This window comes from Pelodiscus sinensis, chromosome 17 (assembly GCF_052426305.1).
Source record: "Pelodiscus sinensis isolate ZL-2025 chromosome 17, ASM5242630v1, whole genome shotgun sequence".
NCBI lineage: Eukaryota > Metazoa > Chordata > Testudines > Trionychidae > Pelodiscus > Pelodiscus sinensis.
In genome coordinates, this window is record NC_143068.1 from 26349570 (window position 1) to 26371860 (window position 22291).

A 22291-nucleotide genomic window follows, 5' to 3' on the forward strand; every position below is an offset into this window, starting at 1 on the left:
CACCAGTTATACAGTTGTGTAGCTTCATGGACTTGAATAGCATTACTCCCCATTTATACTAGCACAGATGAGAGGAGAATCAAATCCAAATCTGACCTGGCTACGCTCTGTTTAAAGAGTTTCTTCTGATCCTCAGCAGCATATCTACAGTAAGTTGAAAGAACGCGGCAGTTTTGTTGATGGCGGTAAACCTAATTCTACGAGGAATAACACCTTTTTTTCGACATAACTGTCGAAAAAAGGCGCTATTGCATCCACACTGTGCTTTTTCAAAAGAGAGCATCTAGACTCTCTGTCGAAAAAGCGGCTTGCTTTGTTGACAGAACTGGCTGTAGTCTAGATGCTCTTTCTCAACAGAGGTTTTGTCAACAGTATCTGTTGACAAAGCCTCTGTGGACAAAAGCCTGTAGTCTAGATGTACCCCCTGACTGACTTCCTTCTTACCCCAAACTGCTGAGGTAAATAAGGAGTGTCTCCACTGAAGTTTTAATGAAGTTACATGAGTATAAACAAGCAGGGACTCTGAACCAGAGCATGTTGAAGAACACATAATTCCTACAGACCTAAGCAGGAATAACTTGGGACAAGTTAAAGGTTCTGAGAATATTTTGTTTCCAGGTGGATGAATTGGACTTCAATAGCTATAGAGTTTCATTACTTTATATAGTGATGTGGTTAATTGTATGGAATTTCCTTGGCAGGTCATAATCATATATCCACATAATTTGTCTTGAGTTTTTCATGTTCGTGCATGTACAGAATAGGGTGGCAAGCAAAGGGATGTGCTAGGGAAAATTTCAATCATAAAAAATATCCATCAAATTCAAACTTTATATAATTACAGAATTATTCACACCTGCTTAGCCTTTATCTGCACTCATCTTAAAGGCCTGGGAGTGGTTTTGTTTTTCTTCCCTATTGCACTATTAGCATATGTTTGGAAAACCTTTTAACTGTGAAGGCCCCAGGGGAAAATGAGTGAGAATGTGCCTGTCCAGATATACCAATTGCATTGATTTGGCATAAACTTAAAAAACAACAAATAGTCTTAAAATACATAATAGGGTGGCAAGCAAAGGTATGTGATAGTAAAAATTTCAAAAACTTAAAAAACTCGACTACCCCCTGAAGCTATTGATTGGGCAGTTTGGGTATCCCTGTGTAGGGAAATGTATGGGGATAGCGAGTAGTTTTGAGGCCATGGATTCATAGATTTTAAGGACAGAATTGACTATTACAAATATCTGGTCAGACCTTCTGCATAACGCAACACAAAATTCACGTACAATATTGTGACTTCTGGTTATGGAGAAATTAGGCATGACCAATTAGACACATTGCCCTACTCCTTATGCAGTCATTTACACAAGTGCAAAGGGCGTGTGAACCATTACCATTCCGATTTAGCTGCATTTTATACACACTTTGAAGTGCCATAAATAACTCGCCTGAGGTGCAGGGCAGTGGAGAATCTGGCTTGTCTAATTAATTAGATCAATTCCTCCCAGCGTGCTGCTCAGGGAAACAAAGTTAGTATTGTATTACAGTAGATTTTCATGAGCCCAGTCAGCTGTGGGCAGGTGATATATGACTTAAATAACCAGTTACATTCTGCCTGAAGTAATTAACCCCCTAGCTGACATAAGTTTCCTGGTGAATTTCAAGTGGCCACATTTTTTTACTCACTATTCTTATGTGTTATGTAATATTGGTGCTGCTGTATCTGGGCTGTGCATTCCTCAAACCCAGAAAAAGGCTGCATTTCATTTGTGGGTGAAGTAACCAAAATATATCACTTTTAAATATACATTCACTAACAACACCTCAAGGGCGGATTCTTCTGAATTAAAAGAAGTATTGAAAAGTTAGGGCTCTCAGTCACTACAGGTTTCCCATCAACGAGATTTGTAATGACTTTTCCATTCACACAAAATATAGCATTGACATCATATAAAGGAGCAATGCATTCAGCAACTATCACAAACACTCAGTAAAATGTGTATCACAAACCTGTAAAGTAGGTTTCTTTTTTTACTTAAATTGTTCTATTTCCAGTACAAAACTATAATAACTCGTGGTAACAGTGACACTCAGTCAAGCTCTAATGCAGTTGGATTCAGCAGGCAGAAAGTCAAAACAATCAAGTCCTTCAGCTGAGAGAAGGTGTAAATATAAGCTAAGGACCCAGCCCTGCAAATCTTTCTCACAAGTAGTTATTCATGAGAGGTTATTTACATGGGTAAAGGATAACATGACTAAAGAGTTGAAGAATCAGGCCCTAACCTTATGTGGAACATATTTTGATCTTCATGGAATTCTACTTTATTTACCTAGGGTGAGTCTACACTGCACCCGTAGCTCGAAATAAGCTATGCAATTTGAGGTATGCAAATTGCGTAGCTTATTTCGAGTCAATTTCAAAATAGCTTATTTCTAAATTTGGCACTGTCTACACAGCACTTATTTCGAAATAAATCACTATTCCGAAATATCCCTTACTCCTTATGGAATGAGGTTTACAGCGACCTCAGAATAGTGAGCCTGTTATATTTCAAAATAACAGGCACGCTCAAAAAACGTGGAATAGCTATTTCGGGGTACCTCTGGTATCCCAAAATAGCGCTGCTGTGTAGACGTAGCCCTAGAGACCAGAATAGCTGGAAAACTCCCTTCACAGAAATGAATGCATTTTTAATCCTGTTTGTGTGTTAGAGAGCACATATTAACATTAGAGCTATGGTTTCATACAAAGAGTAACAGTTTCTAAGACCCAGAAAGCACAATTTGTGCTTGTACAATTGCACCCATGTTTTTCTGCACTTGTCCTCAATTGTGGGCACAAATATAAGTTGTAGGACAGATCCCTTATTTGCCCCCACAAAGGAAGGGAAGCTGGGATAGAGCTATAATACCTTCCTGATGGGAATTCATATTAAACAATACATTCAAGAACAGATTTACCATTAAACACACATTTGTTAGCATGGGACCCCCAATGACAGGGGGCCCCCAAAATGCGGCAGTGCAGCAGGACTCAGGCAGGTTGCCTGCATACCATGGCCAGTGACCCCACGCCACTCCTGGAAGTGGCCAGCTGCTGACAAGTCTCTGCATGCCCCTGTGGGGGGATGTGTGTGTGGTGAGGGAGGCAGCTCCACACATGCTGCCCCTGCCCTGGGCAGCACACAGAGACTCCCTCCCCACAAGGGACATGCAGAGACATGCCAACAATAGTAGAGCAGGGCTAAAGCAGCTCCCTGCTTGTTCTGCCTTCCTCCCTCCGTGCCTTTTTGCCCTCTGTCCCTGCAGCCCCTAGGGCTGTGGTGTCCAACACACTAGCCACTAGCCACATGTGACTTTGGCCAGTTGAGTGTGGCTAGATGGCTTGAAAAATGTGGCTCTTTGGCTGGATGAGTATGGCTAGTTTGGACACCATGGCCTAGGGAGATGTCTCTGTGCTTTGTCCCTGCCCCGGCCAATGTCCACTCTGCAGCTCCCATTGGCCAGGAACTTCAGTCAATGGGAGCTGCATGATGGCACAATGAAGTTGTGCAGGGGCTCCGTTAACTCTAAATTTGCCACAGAATAAATTGCAATTCTTGCTTAATTATGAGGGGTCATGTTACAAACTAGCAGAAAGGCTGGGCAGCAGAAGCACAGTAGAGATATCAGAGATGAATGTACCTTTGTTTTGTTTAATTTAAAAATCCAATATAATATATTTGCAAAATAGAATCCTAGCAGTCATGTTGTGATAGGAGCAGCCAGCACAAGGCCCCAAGTATAAGATAAAATGGAAGGCGAGCTTTAAGACAGCATGTGCGTAGCAAATGTATGGTGTCACCTTATCTAGTGAGAAGAAAGAAAGAAAGAAAGAAAGAAAGAAAGAAAGAAAGAAAGAAAGAAAGAAAGAAAGAAAGAAAGAAAGAAAGAAAGAAAGAAAGGTCCATTTGAACTGTGGAACCAAGACAAAGCATTGATTGATATGGCCTCATTGAGCAGATCGTTACTTACCCAGAAGTTCCTTGCTACCTAAATACTTCAGTTCCCTTGTCATAGCTCAAACCACATTTGATAATAAACTACCAATTTAACCCCTCCCTAAGGGTTAACCCTTCTCTAAGATAATATCTCTAGAAAGGAAAGAGCCCAAGGGACAAGCAAGTACAGTACATCCTATACTTGGCGTGGTTTACAAAAATCAACCAACGAGGAGAAAGGTCTTTGGGGGAGAAATCCTCTATTTGATTTTGCTTCCAAACAATAGTTCACTCTACACAGTCATTCCATTCCCAGCTAGAAATTCAGGCACTGAAAAGGGGTTTTTAGAAAGAGCTCCAATAACCTGGCCCATGCTCCACTGCAAACATGATGCTGTAATAACACAATACTTTGATCCAAGCATTTTAATAGTTCCATACAATAAATGGCATACAGAGTGAATAATTCCCTACTCCATAACAGTTGGGAGGTGCCAGAAAACTGCAGAGCGGGTCTCTGGCAAAGGCCCTTTGACTTTCATGAGGTAAATTTAAACCAGATGGACTCTGGGTGGTCGCCTGAGTTCAGAATGCTGAACTCTGTTTAAAAGTGCATCACTGAAACAATTTAGTCCAAATATTTAGACAGCAATGGCTGCAGAGGAAAGACGGGGGACAGGGCCTCACTTCCCTAAATGATCATTGTAGCTGATTCATATCCTCCATTGTCAGCACAGCTGGAAGAAGTCTGATTGTCCTTGCTTTGTCAGTCTTGTGAGGTAAACAACCCCACAGGGACAACTGTGCCCTTCAGTAAGCCCTGTGCAATAACCCACATACTCGTGGTTCTCTTTGCAAATTTTAAATAACAGCTCCCTGGTTCAATAGCCCTCTAAATGCACACTGATAACCCTATGCAGAAATATCCTCCCATGCAAACCTGAGCAGGGGAGTTACCATTCAACTCAGTGAGTCTGACTGCAACCCACTACCTCTACAGGACTCCTTGCTGCTGCCCCTTGCTCATCTTGTAGTTGTTCCCTATTCTGGAATTACCATGGTTATTTTTCCAGTTAGTAATATTTATTGGCTAGGCCGTTGGCCTTGGTCACAGCTTTCCTTTCTGCTTCCACCTGCTGTTGGTATTTCAGGGACTCTGAAAGCAGAATCCATCTTCACAAAGGGCGCACAGCCCTTGTCCCAGATCCTTTCCTCCCAACAAGCTTTGGAAATGGTCCGATTTCACACTGCTTGGGATATTTAGCTATTCTGCAAATCAGGAGCTATCTGATCCCTATGCAGGTGAATGAGAACTGTACGAAAACAGAATCCTGCAGCTCTGGAGTGGAGTGGATGACTGATGGGAGCTTTGCTTCTTTGCTGGGTTAAATGTTGGAAGGCAGGCAAGTAAAAAGGGCTAAACAGAAATCTGAGCAGCATGTTTTTTCCCACTGATTCATGCTCCACAAACCTAGTCTTTGTCTCCGAGCAGCTCCTTCTGCTTAAATCAAGATAACTCCAGAGAATAATGCTCCCTTTTGTTGTTTCTTCAGCATTTGACTCCATTTCCAGACAATCCTTTAATACTTGAATCAAGGAGGAATGTGTATCTCTGAAGCTGGTCTCTGATCAAAGCCCATTAAGCAGCTACAGAACCACGTGGATAGAAAACTTGACAAGCTTCTATGCTGGTGGCCCAGCATTAGAGCGGATTGAATGTATCAGCAGAATCCTTCATCGGGGGCCAGACTCTTTGTGAATGAGCTGGGCACATTGTCACAGCTAAGACTTGAACTGGGACCCACCAGTGCACCCACGATTTTGCACCCATGGTACTGAAAGCCAGGCTGGGATGCTGAAAAAAAAATCAGCATCTTTGTGTCTAATTTTCCCTGGAGCCTCATTTGCAAAGTATCAATGCTACCAAATGGAATGGCAACAGTTTGCATCCACTCATTACTCATTATCCAGTTTGTTCCTAAATTAATTAGCTGCTTCCCAGCCTGAGAGGGTGGGACTGAGAAACTATCAGGTGATCACTTAATAGACACCTAAACCTTATAGAAGAGTGGTGACCATATAGAAGGGTGGTGAAACACCAGTGGGAGAATGGAATTACAGAATGGTCTGGCTCCTGTGGAAAGCCCTGAGCCAGGGTCTATAGGAGGTTGGGGATTCCAGGGGAACCAGCCCAGGGGTTAAGTGCTTTATCCCAGATCTGGAAAGACACTGAAGGATAAAGGAGTGGGAACAGGGCCCAGAGAGTGGGTCAAAGAAAAGCCCATGAAGGGCAGAAGAACCTTCCTAGTTACTTTTTGTGCCACCCAGAAGGTATACGCTTTGTTGCGACTTGGCCAAAGGGCTAAGCCATATCTTCAGCACAGCGCATGGAGAGCTGAAGAGACCCACCTTGAGGAAAGAAACAGAGTCAGCCAGCACCACGTTTGGCCCGCGGGAAGTTTTACAGGATGGCCATGCTGCATGACACTGCCTCTTGGCATGCAGTACACTTCAAGCTGGTTCCTAACCAAAACGGGGTCCAATTCTCCGCCAAGGGACAAAGAGAGGCCTCTCCCAGGTGAAGATCAGTCTTTTTGCGGGGTTCAATGAGGGGGGAAAAACTCACAAAGGCAAACTGAAGTGGAAACTGCACATTGCAGTTTGGGTTTTCAGCATTACATGTGAGGCATATGATGACATGGACTGGAGGCCAATATTATTTCAAAGTGCTGGCTTGCTTTGTCTTTGGCCGGGCCTGGGTATAAACCATTAAATAGATATAAATAAATGAATTAAATCACCTGCCAGGACTAACTGACTACGATAAGTGGAATGGAGTGTGCCGATTGTTTTCCAGGGACAAAGTTGGGAGCTCAGAAGCACCTACCACTGGCTCAGAAGCAAACCTATGTCAATGTTTTTGAGAACATCTGATAAGTAGAACTGCCCCAGCACTTTGGCAAAGAAGCTAATTGGCATCGGGCAATAAATAATGAAATGTCTGCAGAGAACTGTCACTGTACTAACAACTACAGCCAACGTGTCAGCCTCGTCAGTAGCAACAGCACATCTGGGTGCCAGTGAATGTCGGTTGCAGTTTGTACTAGGTGGTTCTGAATAGGTTCAGCAATCATAAACCCCTCATTTCTCAGATACAAAGCAGCAGCTAATGTTATCTGCTGACCCAAGGCCAGATCAATCAGCATTGCCGTACTGACTTAAGTGAAGCTGTGCCAACATACACCTGCTGAGAGTCTCAGTCACACATTGGAGAGCTTAGTGTCTGTATAGAAGACACTGGGGAACAAGGAGAGAAGGAGATCAAGAGTATCCCTTTAAAAACCAGGGGAAACAGTGGTGGAAAAGATGGTGCAGTGAAAACACAGCCGGAGCTATTATGAGAGGAGGACTGCAGATAAAGAAGATTCCAGGTTTTTACATTCTTGTGCTGGAGACATCTGCTGTATCAATAGTGTTGCCTATTCTAGTCTCCAAGACAACCTGAAGATAGAGCCACCAGCATCACAGTGCCAGGCAATGAATCTTTGTCGGAGTGTCCGCAAGCTTAAGCCGGTGCATAGAGTTGTTCCTAAAAGCTGTAAAGGGCACTGTCCTTTTCCAGGAGAGTTGCGTTCTCCTGAAAAGTGCAGCATTGGCAGGTGAAACGTCTTAAAGACTTCCTCAGGATTTCTGGGATGAAGATCATTTGCTGCTGTTTGTTTCTGTTTTTCTAAGAAGTCCAGGTGCTACATTATTTTGAGTCCAACAGGAGATAAGTATAAGATGGTCTGGAATCCTGAACGGGATCAGATTTGTAGTTGCTCCCAAACGGTTGGTATTTTACATATTTGCTACTTGTAGCTTCTGGCTAGTGTGAAGTGTATTTGAGAGCCGGATGGATTATTTTTTCAATGAAAACGCAGCCAAATTGCTACTGCTGGAATTTCCCTGTGCTGTAGCAGATGCCACTCTGAGTTTCCAATCGCCAGCTTGTCCTTTGAGCAAATCACCAAGGATTGGCTGTCACCTGGCATTGTCTAACCAGTGGTACAGCATCATGTATGCAGCTGTGATCTGCGGTTTCTAGCTTCTGCTCGTCCTTTTTACATCTAAGTGTCTGTTGTGTCCTTAAAAGCAAATATCCCCATTTTTCACAGCTGCGTAGCTTGTAAGTGTGAGCAGTGAGAAGCTCTGTGCACTTGGAAGCCACTGTGGCAGTGTATCTGAAAACAACATTTTTAATAATAGCTGGTAGTTCTGAGCCTCCACCATGCGGCCACCATTGCTTTGACCCCCTAATATGTTAGGTTATTTCTCTAACACAATGCATGACCTCTGCGGTGAAGGAGGACCCCATGCCAAAGGCTGGGAACCAGTTTCTATACAGTTTTCATACAGGTTTATCAATCATGAGCATGGCACAGATATTCAGGTTGTGCCTGGTCCTGTGTGTATGAACACCCTCATTTGTGAGTGTCACTGGGCATGGAGACAAGAAACGTGAGCTTAGTTCAAATTATGTTCTTGCCACATTTGGCCAGTATGGTCCTCCACTGATGGGTACATTTTCATTGGCTACACTGCATTGCCCTCCATCAAAAGGGTGTCAGTGTGGGAATGAGAGGACCTGTCTGAACAGCTCCTGCTTCCTCCCTTCTCAGTTTCCTTCCCTTAAGAAAGTGGCCCATTGCCCTATTAAAGCACAAAGTCCATGCACCCACCTACTCCGTACTGAGATGGCTTTGTGGAATGCTTTGTAGGCTCTGTTCTAGAACTCTGCACAGGGTGAATTTCACTTCCTGCAAAGATGGGATGGCAGTACAGTACGGGACATCTCCACAGTGCTTGCCAACTGCCTAACTTTTCCAACTTCTCTATGGCCTGTCTTCCTTCCGAAACAAACATCCTGTATGCAGGTCACAGCACAACACAGCAAAGGGCTGTGTGATTTAGACCAGCCTTATCTGCTTCCAATCAGTGAAAACATAACCTACTGTGGGAACAAAGTTGGCCGGCCAGATTCTCAGCTTGGGTAATTCCCCTGAAGTCAATGGAGCTATGCCAGTTTCCACCAGTGGAGAACCTGGCCCTTAGTTCACAGTATGGCAAAATGGGGACATTTCCATGGAGCAATCACCAGCAGTAACCAAATAAGTTCCCAATCCCCAGAATGATGGCTTCCTAGCCAGGCTCATTATGAGCTAACATAAACATCCATAATGTACAAAGGGGTGATGTAAAAACCAAGGTACATTAAACAATGCACATAAGGATATCACATTATATGGTGGAAAGCTCCACTGCCATGAATGAGACTGTAATTATCAGTCAGTTATATAAGGAGGAGGAGATCACTAAAGATAACAGCACCTGATTTACCATTGCCCAGCACCATTTATGCTGGTATACAGGGAATGGGTGTAAAATGGCACCACTCCAATTGGATAGCATGTGACTGCACAAGACACAGGGCAGCTGGTCACATGTCTTTAAGGGCCATGCATACAAGAAAAGAACAACAGTGACAATCAGCATGTCTCTATTGTGGTAACATGGGACCGAGAGGCGTAAGAGGATGCGCTTCCCCATTAGGAAGCAGTGGGAATGGGAATGTTTTCAAGGTGTAAGATAAGCTTTCCCTATATGTGTTGTAATGTGCTGGAGAAAGTAGTTAGTAAACTAACCACACAATTGGAATGATGGACTTGCCTTACAGCAGCTTTGAAACATTCACGATCCCAATGCATTCTAATGGGATTTCTTCTTGTCCTATTTTGCATTCGGGTTGTTAAGAAACGAAAAATCAGCTAATCGTGTAGTCGATAGAATTTCTGTCGACTACATGATTAGTCAATTGGGTTGGAAGCCTCCGGGAGCTACTCCTGATGCGGCTCTTTTACTACATTTACGCTGCCCCCACCTACCCAGCCTAGGACTCCGCACAGCGCCGCCGGCAGCATCGGCCTGGCTCACCACTGGAGACCTGGCCGCGGAGCACCGCCAGCCTGGCCAGTGAGGTGAGCCCACATCTTCCCGCGCCCAGCCTAGGAACGCCACACTCGCCTGGGTGCTGCGCTCCTCCCACTGGGCTTCAGTCCTCAGCTCCTGGTATAGCGCCAGGCAGCCCTGACCCCTTCTCTGCCTGCTGGGCATGAGCAAGGCTCCTGGGAGAGCGGGGCCAACCTGGCACGAGACAGGCAGAGAGCAGAGTGGCAGCTGAGCTGCCCCCAGAACAGCTGGCTTGTCCCGGATCCTTGCGGGGGCAGAGGGAGAATGCAAGTCAAGTAGCCTAGTACTCGACTGATTGTCTGATAAGCCTAGGCTTACTGGGTAGTCAAGTACTCTGCTACTCTCTTACATCCCTATTTTGCATCTTTAAACTGGGCCCCTGGCAGCTTTTACAGAGAGAGGCACCTGTCTCACTGATGCAGATGTTGACACAGGGAAGCGGGACGCTTCACAGCTGCGGGGCATTTGTTATATGCAATATCACACCGGTGCAGTGAGCAGAGTGGGGTTTGCAGCACCTGGCTATAATTGGCTTTTGCCTGTTATAGCACCTGGCTATTGCCAAGGTCCGGTGCACAGTGAGCCCATTAGAATCAGGGAAAGGAGGACAGAAGCTACCACCTACAGATAAGGGACTGTGCTGGCTGTCTCCATATTAAATACCCCTCAGGGTGGCTCTGGATCCGAGGCAGTATCAAGCAGTAGTTGGGGTTTATAGGGAGCCAACCATTGTGCTGCCTTCAGTATGGTACTACTCTGGACTCTCTTTCAGATCCAATCCAGATCAAATAGGCCTTCTCCGGGATGGGGTGCGCAGATACCTACAGCTCCCAGCTGATCAGACGGTGCTTATACTGCATGCAAAAGTTGCACAGAAATCCTATGGCAGTGAAAAAAGGTAGGATATTTGCTCAGCTTCTTATACAGCTCTTCTTATACAGCCCTGCCTTTAGATAAAAACCACGCGAAGTCCTGTGGCACCTTAAAGACTAATGGATTTATTTGGGCATCAGCATTCATGGGTGAAGACCCAAATGCATTTGATGAAGTGGATCTTCGCCCACGAAAGCTGGCACCCAAATAAATCTGTTAGTCTTTAAGGTGTCACAGGATTTCTCGTGGTTTTTGCGGATACAGATGAACATAGCAGCCCCTCTGAGATTTGCCTTTAGATAGCAGCTTCCAAACCCCAAACTCTTACAATGCCCTTTCAAAGGCCCTAGGGTTTCATTATCTAGTCTGATGATGCAGCTGAGCTAACATAACCCCACTGTGCTCACCTTTCCATCTTCCCGCAGTGTCGTAATCGTACAATCATTCATGATGACAATTCTGATAGCGCCTAGGCGCCCCAATTAGGGATCAGGGCCCCACTGCGCTACACGCTGCTCTGACAGGCAACAAAAAGGGGGTTTGGGCTCGAACACTCAGTCACGGATCAGTCAAAGGGGGGAAGGGTTGAATACTGACTCCTTTGGAACTCCACTGGCCATTTCCGCTCCCCCACACAGCTAGCTGGAGCCATCGGCAATCCGTCTTTGCTGCAGCCCCTCCTCACTGCGTTTCATAGTCTTTGTCCAGCTCAGTGAGAGACCCTCCTTCTTCCTCCTTCGCCTTTCTCTGCTCTTCTCTCTCATGCCCTTCCCTCTCCTCTACTCCCCTCTCTCTGTAGGAGGTTGAGACAGGCCTTATTGTACTGAGGATGGAGTTTTGCTTTTTTGACTCCCTCTCCCATCACTGGATCAATGGAGGATACTTTTCACAGAGACAGACCCTGGCTGTAGAGCTGAGATCCAGACTTCCCCAGAGGAAAGCTGCAAGCTCTGGCAGCCAGCTACAAAATGCAAGTCCAGATCCAGCCTTCTCCAGAGCTTACAGGTGCTTGGATCTGGGATTTTGGTTCAGGCCCATCCCAAACAGCCCTGAGATTGTTATCTTCTTGGGGCACTGAGCCAGGCAGCGGAGCTGCTGCGTCACTGGGGCTAGCCAAAAACATAGCCCTGGCGCATCCCGGTTCAGGCATGGTGCAAAGGCTGCTGGGAAGCAGGTTTTTGTGGGTTTGGCAAGAAAAACAGAAGCAAATCTAAAAAGTGATTACGAGCTGGCACAGAGCTTCTAGGTTAAAGTTTAAATAAACTAGTGCTATTTTTCCTGGATAAGAGGATTCAGGGTCCTACAGTGTAGCTAACTTGTTTAAATAAACACATCTCCAAGGAGATTAGGACCCAAAAATCTGGAACCCGCCCAGACTGGTGTTTTCACTGCTAACGTGTTACACGGTATCAATATGAGATGAATCTGTGCTATTCACATGAATGCAAAGACAGTGGAAACCCAAATAAAACACAGGAAAATGTGTTTCCAAAACTTTGGCTATAGATTTGTTTGCATTGGTCTCAGGAGCTGGCTGTGAATACAAACTGTGTTCTCAACCAGCTGAAACTTCCACAATGCACGCTGAAAAAGTCACTGTAACAAATTCTCTCTTGACTCCAAGAGGGAAGATCTGAAGTCTGCTTTCCATAAGAGCCCTATCAGCCATCTGCCCTGGGGCAGGACTGGCATGTTCCACTAACAGAGCACCTGAGAGATGTGGCTGTGAACACAGGCGCCTGGGGCAGGAGGAAGGACATTGCAGCAAGAGGCGGTCTCACCTCTCCAGTGCTCTGCAAGGCTCTGGATGCGGTTGACTTGATATGCAAGGGGGAGAAGCTAAAAGAGCTGCCTTTGCATGACCTAACTCATGCTGACCCCTTGCTAATGAAGACACAGAGCACGTCCCTAAACTCACCTCTTGAAGCACTTGAGGAGGATGAAAATGCAGCAGCTGATCAACCATGTGGAAGTGCCATTAGCAAGGGGTCAGCACGAGTTAGGTCATGCAAAGGCAGCTCTTTTAGCTTCTCCCCCTCGCATGACAAGTCAACCAACCCAGTACCCTGCATAGCGCTGGAGGGGTGAGACCGCCTCTTGCCACGAGTGCACTGAGCTCCCTCCCATCGTGGCCCCAACATCTGTCAGGGATGGGCTAGGTAGACTTTAACTTGCTCCAGCACCAGAGAATGGGCAGATGACATCTTGAGGTCCCATCCAGCCCTATGTTTCTATGATTCTGTGGCCTTCAAGCATCTTCCATTGGCCTTGCAGACTGCATGACTGTGCACTTTGCACATAGCTGCACATGTGAATATGGGTGCAATGTAGGCACCCACTATTCCCTGGGTACATCTCCCATGCAATCTTGCCTTGGGATAGCAACATAGCAGATGCACTAACTCTTATGACTTTTGCCCTCGCTCACGTTGATCTTCCAAGTTTTATAGCTCTCTTATTGGTGTTTTCATTCTAAAGCTGCTTGCCAGACTAATTCCCAGCAGTACCATCCCCCTTTCACTGCAGAGATAGCAAGCCATTCAAAGCTGTACCCTAGACCTGTTCTGGGTATATGCTGGCATTAGTGATCCCAAAGCAGGTCATGTCTAAGCCTCTCACACTTTGTTAAGCAATGAGGAAGACTCTGGATTCACAATCATACAAACCAACTGATGAGGTTCAACAAGGACAAGTGTAGAGTCCTATACTTGAGACAAAAGAATCCCAAGCATTGTTACAGGCTGGGGACCGAATGGCTAAGTAGCAATTCTGCAGAAAAGGATCTGGGTATTATAGTGGATGAGAAGCTGGATATGAGTCAACAGTGTGCCCTTGTAGCCAAGAAGGCTATTGGCATATTAGATTGCATTAGGAGGAGCATTGACAGCAGATCTAAAGAAGTGATTATTCCCCTTTATTTGGCTCTGGTGAAGCCACAACTGGAGTATTGTGTCCAGTTCTGGGCCCCCCACTATAGAAAGGATGTGGTCACATTGGAGAGGGTCCAGTGGAAGGTGACCAATATGATAAGGAAACTGGAGCTCGTGACCTATGAGGAGAGACTGAGGGAGTTGGGTTTGTTTAGTCTGCAGAAACGAAGAGTGAGGGGTGATTTTATAGCAGCCTTCAACTTCCTGAAGGAAGGTTCCAAAAAGGATGGAGAAAGGCTGTTCACAGTAGTGATGGATGGCAGAACAAGCAGCAATGGTCTCAAGTTACAGTGGAGGAGGTCTAGATTGGGTATTAGGAAAAACTATTTTACGAGGATGGTGGTGAAGTACTGGAATGGGTTTACCTAGGGTGGTGGTGGAATCTCCATCCCTAGAGATGGGTTGATTTAGTTGGGATTGGTCCTGCCTTGGGCAGGGGGCTGGACTTGATGACCTCCTGAGGTCTCTTCCAGCTCTATGATTCTAAGAAACAACCCTTCTTGGTGAAGTCCTTTACCTTAGGCTATGTCTACACTTGCACTGGATTGACAAAACTTTAGTGGTTCTCAGGTGTTTAGAATCATAGAATCATAGCTTAACCCTACCCACCAATCAGTGACAAAATTTTGCTGTGGCAAGTGAAAATGTAAGTGTTGCTTTGTGGGTAGAAACCCTCTGCTGCTGACAAAGTGAAGCCCCCTTGTTTGTGGTGGAAGTATTTTGTCGATAAAAGTGCCGACAAACAGCATTTTCGCACACCAACTTTTAGAGACAGGGCTGTGTCAACACAGCCTTGTTGCTAAAAGCTGAGTAGTGTAGACACACCCTAAGGGTTCACTTAACAAAGATGTTTTGTTTTGTCAGGTTTTTCTGCCCCCCACCTTGTGTTTATCTGACTGGCCCAGGATGGAAACTGAAGCGGGAACAGATAAAAGGTAAGGGCAGAAGAAAGCCATGTGTGTTTGGAGAGCGGAAGTCCTGCCACTGATCCACTCCCAATCATCAGAGTTGAGCACAGTGAGAAAAGCTGTCTGCACATATTCCTTCAGACAGAAATTGATTTTTGGCTTGAGTGTGTATCTGACCTGCTAGTGCCCGAGAGCTTGAGCCTTAACAGAGCAAATATCCGTGACAAAGGAATACATAGTTTATGTACTCAGATTGCAAGGTTAAATCCATAAAATTAGTGATTTGTTCAGCTCTATTAGTAAGTTCACAGAACCGGGTGGAGTAGGGGCAATGAAAAGCAGCTGGAACTAGGCTTGAGCTGATGGGAAGAAGCCACATGTGTTCCATTCACAGGACTGAGACATTGAGGCAATTAAAAATGCCGAAGGGCAGAGGGTATGTCCTCTAAGGAGAGTCTGGAGGCGCCACGTGAGCTGCTTGGGAGAATGTGGACAAGACCCAGGTGTCAGGACGTGGAGGGTGGCACTATGCATGGAGACAAAGGGGATGGGACCAAGAGCTGGTCTACATTTGTTCATGAAAGTTTTTGATGAATGAAAAACGTCTTTTCTATCAAATGGAAATGTTCATGGGGAAAAATCCATTTTGGCCAAAATGTTCAGGTTTTCAGACAAGATGACAAAACGTTCAAAACCGGAATTTTTCACAGATTGTTTATTTTGTTTTCTGCAACCAAAAACTTGACATTTTCTCTGTTTTCAGCCAAAAAACCCGAACAATTTCAAAGAAAATAGTGGCTGGAAATAAAAAATGTTCAGATACATCAAAAAATTGATGGGGGAAAAAGATCATTTCTGGACCAGCACCAGCAGGAGCAAGGATGAAGATACAGAAGGGAGAGTGAGGGGAGCTATCATGGGTGGGGGTGGGAGCAGGGGAGAGAAATTCTACACCATAAGCTCACTTAGGACATGTCTACACTGCAATATAAAAACCACAGTAGCAAGTCTCACTGCCCAGGTCAATAGCTTGGGCTCAGGATGAAGGGCTAAAACAGCAATATAGACATTACCATTTGGGCTGGAGCCCCATTTGCCAGGTTTGCCGAGTGGGAATGTCTACACTGCTACTTTTAGCCCAACAGCTTGAGCCCCATGAGCACAAGTGAATTGAAGTGGGCTTGAAGACTTACTGCTGTGGGGTTTTCTTTGCCATGTAGACATACCCATTAACAATTGGGATGGTCCTATAATGGTGTCTCTACTACTTGATGCATCGGGGGGAATTAGATGTTCCTCTCCTCTCCTAGGCTCACAGAAAGGCAATGGACATGTCAGCTGAGTAAGAACTTCTGTATCTGGTCTAAGGACCCTGCCCTCTATAAAGGCAGGTGAATCAAGGTCTTCCTCAGGGAATAGTTTCCTAGCTCTCTGTGTGGATGGAGTTATCGAGCCCTTGGATACGTCTAAACTACATGGCTCCGTCGACGGAGCCATGTAGATTTGTTTGTTCAGCAAAGGGAAATGAAGCCGGGATTTAAATAATCGCGGCTTCATTTAAATTCAAATGGCTGCCGCGCTGAGCCAACAAACAGCTGATCAGCTGTTTGTCGGCTCAGCGCACTAGTCTGGACGCTCCCCTGCCGACATGAAAGCCCTTTATCGACCTTCCCGGTAAACCTCATCCTACGAGGCATAACGGGGAGGTCGATAAAGGGCTTTCAGGTCGATGCGGGAGCGTCCAAACTAGCGCGCTGAGCCGACAAACAGCTGATCAGCTGTTTGTAGGCTCAGCGCGGCAGCCATTTAAATTTAAATGAAGCCGTGATTATTTAAATTGCGGCTTCATTTCCCTTTGCCGATCAGCCTAATCTACATGGCTCCATCAATGGAGCCATGTAGTTTGGACACACCCCTTGACTTGAGTCCTACACAAAACCTTATATCCAACCTCCCCTCCCCCCGTGAAGGTGATCCAAACCCCACAGCTCACTCCTAGCTCTGGACCTTTGAGAGTCTGAGCCCCTGTCACTCCCATGGAAATCAATAGGAGAGGTTCCCCCCTTTTGTCAGGACTGAGTTCGGCCTCAGGGATCCAAACAAAATGAAGGCTATGTCTAAACTGTGGTTGCTGCTTGTAGGCACACCTGCACTACCTTTCATCTGGCTAGCAAGGCTAAACAGCTGTGAAGTCAAAACAATATAGAACCCAGTATGTGCTCACAATGCAAACAGGGTCCCGGTGGGCTTGGGCAGTTATTTGTAACCATGCTAACTAGATAACTGCCCCCATATGTCTGACTGTAGTGCAGACATACCTTAAAGTGGCACAATCAGATGAATTAATCATTGTGAGGGGTTCAAGGGGACCGCCCGCCCTCCAGCCAGCCAGCTGAGAGCCTAGAAAAACACCATCACGCCTGCAGTAGCAATGCTAGGTCATGCTGCCAGCTACAGGAAATGTGCCCCGGCCACAGAGAGGGTCTGACAGCCTCCAGATTCATTGACACAGCAGGGCCTTTTAGGAGGGGTTGTCAGGCAAAGCCTGGCTCTGCTGAAAGGGGCACTGACAGCAGGGTCACGTCCGGATGGCAGTGTGACTGCTCACTCCTTTCAGATATGGCAAGAGTTTCATTGCTTCAGCAGTTAGTTATGATCACTGTGAGCTGCATAAATAGCACCGATGTAGGTCGCATCTGAGGATCGTAGGTACCCATAAGGGTAGGAGATGCTGCACTTGGTGGCCAGCAGGTGAAAATATTCTCAGTATTGGTAAATCTTTGCAGAAAATGTCACTTCCCTGGGTTCCAGGATAAGGAAAATGTTTCTCATTGCCCCATGCAGCTCTGACCCAGCGAGCAGCAGCACCGCCCCAATGTTTTCATTGGCCACTCACTGAATGCCCCAAAGCATGCAAGGCACCGTGCATGTGACTAAAGAAAGACGATGCAGTGAAATCCTGGCCCATTGTCCTCCCCATATCAAAGGGAGCTTTGCCCAGAATTTCACCCCAGGTCCCTGTCCCAGAGAGCTTACAGCCTAAATGGCAAAGACACAACAAGTGCTGGAGTGGGGATAGCAGTGGGGAATGACAAATGTCCCACATGGGTATTTCAGGTCGGCACACTCACAGCTTCTAGTTCTGCATCTCTGGACATGTGCCCCCATCTGTCCGTGGACACATGTTCCCTTCTAATGCATTCCCAAACTGGGGGGTGTACTCCCGGGGGAGGAGCATTAAGAAATTCCAGGGGGGTGTGAGGCAACCCAGCCCCCCCCCCCCCCCCCCCCGCCATCGATCCCCTCCCCCCCTAAATTTTGCTGCTATTTTTGTTTTTCTGCCCCGGTCAGTTCTTTTTTTTTTTTTTTTTGCTTAACAAGTTTTGCTTGGGGGTGGGAGGGCATGAGGGTTTCTCAAAAATCAAAAAGGGGGCATGAGGCCGAAAAGTTTGGGAACCACTGTGTTGTGTAGATGCACAGGTGAAGGCATCCTACACACAAAGGCTACGTCTACACCACAAGGTTTTTGCACAAAAATGACCGTTTTTGCACAAAAACCCGTGGAGCGTCCACACTTCAAGTGCGTTTTTGCGCAAGAAAATCTACAATCAATTGACAGAACAGAGAGATTTTTGTGGTGTAGATATACCTCCTTCTACAAGGAATAACTCCTTTTTCCATTACAGCTCTTGTGCAAAAAGGCATGTGTGGACGCTCTGCAGGGTTTCTTGCGCAAAAAGAGCCTATCTGACGTAGCACAGGTGCTCTGGTGACCATTCTGTGAATGGCCATCGGAGCTTTCTTGCACAAGAGCGTCCATTCAGAGTGGACGCTCTCTTGTGCAAAAGCACCTCACAAAAGCGATGCGCTTTGAGGTGTGGACGCACTTTTGCGCAAGACGTTTTTGTGGAAGAACTCTTCCGCCAAAGACCTCTTGCGCAAAACCCCTGCAGTGTAGACGTAGCCTGAGGAGAATTAGCAGAACAAGGGGCTTCTGGAGCGCACCCTGGGGAGGGCCATGTGCAGCACAAGTTGGGTAGGATACAGGAAGGTGAAAGGTTGGAGAGAGGGGGAGACAGACGTGGGAGAAGGGAAGTGGGAAGATCAGAGCCATGAGGGACAGAAGGGCGATGGGGATGGGGGGTGGGGAGCCGTCCCTGGTGAAGCAGGGCAGTCAGGAGAAGCTGTCTGGCAGCCTGTTGTCGAAGGCGTCTAAGGGTGCTGGGCAGGAAGGGTGCGACACAGGAAAGCAGCATTCTCACATCAGGGCGGTTAATGACCAGAAGTGTCCAAGTGTCCCAAAGATGCTGCTGGCGCTTCTGGGGAGGGTCACCAGCTTGTGCCCTCTCAGAGGGGCGGTAGCTACCCAGGCTCCTCTTTTTCTGTAGTGGGGGGGGGGCAGCAACAGCTCAGCCCTCCTTCTCTCTCCATTGCCACCAGCGCTCAGGGCAGCAGCAGCCTAGACTCTTTGGCTCCAGGCTCTATGGTCCCAGCTTCCGTGGCTTCTGCTGGTGTCCAGGTTTCTGTGTCTGGGAAATGTTTCTCCTTCTCTTTTCCAGCGAGGGATTTGGGAGAGGCTGATTTCAGGGTGTGCGGGTACATGGGGCTGGACAGTGTGGGCAGCAGCCATATGGAGACCCAGAAACTCAGCTTTGAGGAGCAGCCCGACTCCAAGGTAAGAGGAGTAAAGTGACTGCCCTAACACAACACCTCTTTAGGCTCCCCCGCCCCAGAGCCACATGTGACCTGGCATCTCCCGGCAGCACTTTGAGTTCTTCACTCATGGCTTGCCAGGAAACCAATCTTTCTTTGTCACCATCTTTTCAACTTCCTGACCCTTGTGGCTGGAGAATGGCCAGGGATTACGCAGTTTCCCCAGCCCATAGTATTCTCCTGACACATGGCAACACCACTCATCACAAAACAACAGCGTGGTCCTTTATTTACTGCTAAGAAAATCACCGACCTGTCACAAACATCACAGGCTGGAGCTATAACTTGGCATCTTTCTATAGGGAAAGAAATCTATCAAGTATTATCTTGGGGCTCCAAAGAATGTGGGATCTGGGGTTGGCCAGAAACATAACAAAAAGGACCTTTGTATGCTACAGCAAGGCATATCAGCGCAGCTGAAGCGCCAAGATGACTGGGAAACTGTAAACCTAGGGAGATTTCTTCTGTTATGTTGGGTAGATCACATGTGAACTTTAATTTCCATTTGGAATTCTCTAGCCCCAGTGTAAATAAAGCCTCCACCATTCCTCATCACTTCACTCCACCTGAAATAACATCTCTAATCATTTCCCCCTTTAAATGAACCTATAGATCCATTGAATGGACCCTTTCATGTCCTGGTGGGAGCTGCTGGGTCCTGCAGCGCATTTTCTTGGGTGTACAAAGCGAGGTGGTGATGGCCCTGGTGAAGGGAGTCTTGTTTTCCGGACAAGGGCAGGGCAGCGCTTAAGAATCCTCGTTAATACACACAGCACAGTGCAATGTGGGCATTTTCCTTTCTGAAAACCCAAAGCACATAAGGAAGGACAGCGAAGAACAACCACCTGGGTCCTGCAGCCCCCAGTGGGTCTCCCATCCCCACAAATTCATTCATCCAAGTCTTATTGGTAGACACTGAAGCTATTCAGAGCAATACCATTATTAAAAACACCCCTTCTAGGGAAGGCCCAGGCATCCTGGCTTAGAGAGCCGTTTGTTCAGCCACGTGACTAACAAGAGCCAGGCGGTAGCTCTGTATTACTGCTTGGTAGTACCCAGAGGCTCCAGCCAGGATCAGGGCCTCCTTAGACCGGGCACGTTGCAATCACATATGAAAATATAGTTTTTGTCCCAAAGAGCTTGCAGTCTTAGCCACCCTACTAATATGGTCATGGTCATTTACATTGAACCAAGCGAGACCAATCATCTGTAAAGTTCAGCATTTACACGATCGGAGCCTTCATTTACCATCCCAAAGACCCATGGGAGAGTTTCAAAAACAGCCACTTCCACTTTCCAGCACTTACATTTCAGCATCAATTTTCATGATGAAGTTGATTTCCTGGTTTTCTATGACATTTTGGGGAGGCAAGAGAACCCCAAAATGTTAGCTCGGCAACATTTCAAGGAAAAGGCTCAAGGTCCCAGGAAACAAAATTAGTTTGGAATGAAAGAGTGAAAAGTTCCGTGCCAAATTCTGCAGATTCCCATCCACCCAGCCTTTTCACACATGCACTAATTTAAAAGCTCTTTTGCCTAAAACACCGGTGAATTAAGCACAATTTGATATGGTGAAAGGACTGGTGGGGCCATGGTCACAGCCTCTAGGGGCTCCTGCCTTCTTGTTATTGTCTCTTTTGTTCAATCTAAACTAAAAGACAAGCTCCTTGGAGGATGGCCTGTGTCTTGTTTGTTGTCTGGAAAGCACCATGAGTACCTATGAGCCTCTGGAGGAAAGGATTGTCTATTTGGCCTGTGTTTGTACAGAGTTGTGCACATGAGGATTACCTGTTGTGATCCGTCCCTCTGGGGCATCTGGTATTGGCCACTGTCGGCAGACAGGATACTGGGCTAGATGGACTGTTGGTCTGACCCAGTATGGCTGTTCTTATGTTCTTGTGGCTACAAGGGCACACTGTTGATTCATATCCAGCTTCTCATCCACTGTAATCCCCAGGTCTTTTTCTGCCGAACTGCTGCTTAGCCAGTCGGTCCCCAGCCTGTAACAATGCTTGGGATTCTTCCGTCTCAGCTGCAGGACTCTGTACTTGTCTTTGTTGAACTTCATCAGATTTCTTTTGAAAGCCTCCAATTTGTCTAGGTCACTCTGGACCCTATCCCTACCCACAGGTGTCTCTACCTCTCCTCTTAGCTTAGTGTCATCTGCAAGCTTGTCAGGGGTGCAATCCTTCCCCTCGTACAGATAATTAATGAAGATGTTGAACCAAAACAGTAACAGGTCCGACCCCTGGGGCACTCTGCTTGATACCGGCTGCCAATTAGACATCAGGCCAATGTTCTCTACCAATTGAGCCCAATAATCTAACCAGCTTTCTATTCACCATATAGTCCATTCATCCAAGTCATGCCTCTTTAACTTGTTGGCAAGAAAACCGTGGGAGACCATATCATAACTTTCCCCTATACACAGTTATCATAGAAGACAATTAGGTTGGTCAGGCATGACTTGCCTTTAGTGAGCTCAAGTTCCTGATCACCTTCCTTTCCTCAAAGTGTTTCAAAATGGATTCATTGAGGACCTCCTTCTTCCCTTTTTTAAAGATAGGCACTACATTTGCCTTTTTCCAGTCGCCTGGCACCTCCCCCGATCACCACAAGTTTTCAAAGGTAATGGCCAATGGCTCTGAAATCATATCAACCGGCTCCCTCCACACAAGCATTGCATGGGCCCCCATGGACTTGTGCATGTCCAGCTTTCCTAAATACTCCTTAACCTGTTCCTTCACTATTGAGGGCTGCTCACCTCCTCCCCAAACTGTGCCGCGCACTGCAGCAGGTCAAGAGGAGCATGGACCCTAGTTGGTTCTTCCAGCACTTACACTAGGAAGTTGTCCCCAACACTCTGCAAACACTTTCT

The 22291-nt window shown here is 46.5% G+C and overlaps 1 protein-coding gene across 4 annotated transcripts in view; it reads left to right on the forward strand.

The window, feature by feature from the left end:
• The window catches only part of RBPJL (recombination signal binding protein for immunoglobulin kappa J region like), a 46036-nt gene that overhangs the window by 15244 nt on the left and 8501 nt on the right, over positions 1–22291 (forward strand). For 3 of the 4 annotated variants that reach the window (XM_075901291.2, XM_075901288.2, XM_075901289.2), the window contains exons 3-5: positions 10762–10887; positions 14657–14727; positions 19260–19375. In XM_075901291.2, the coding sequence (XP_075757406.2) occupies positions 10762–10887; positions 14657–14727; positions 19260–19375 (313 nt within the window). The remainder of the gene's footprint in view (positions 1–10761; positions 10888–14656; positions 14728–19259; positions 19376–22291) is intronic. The other variant, XM_075901290.2, reaches the window with a different exon arrangement.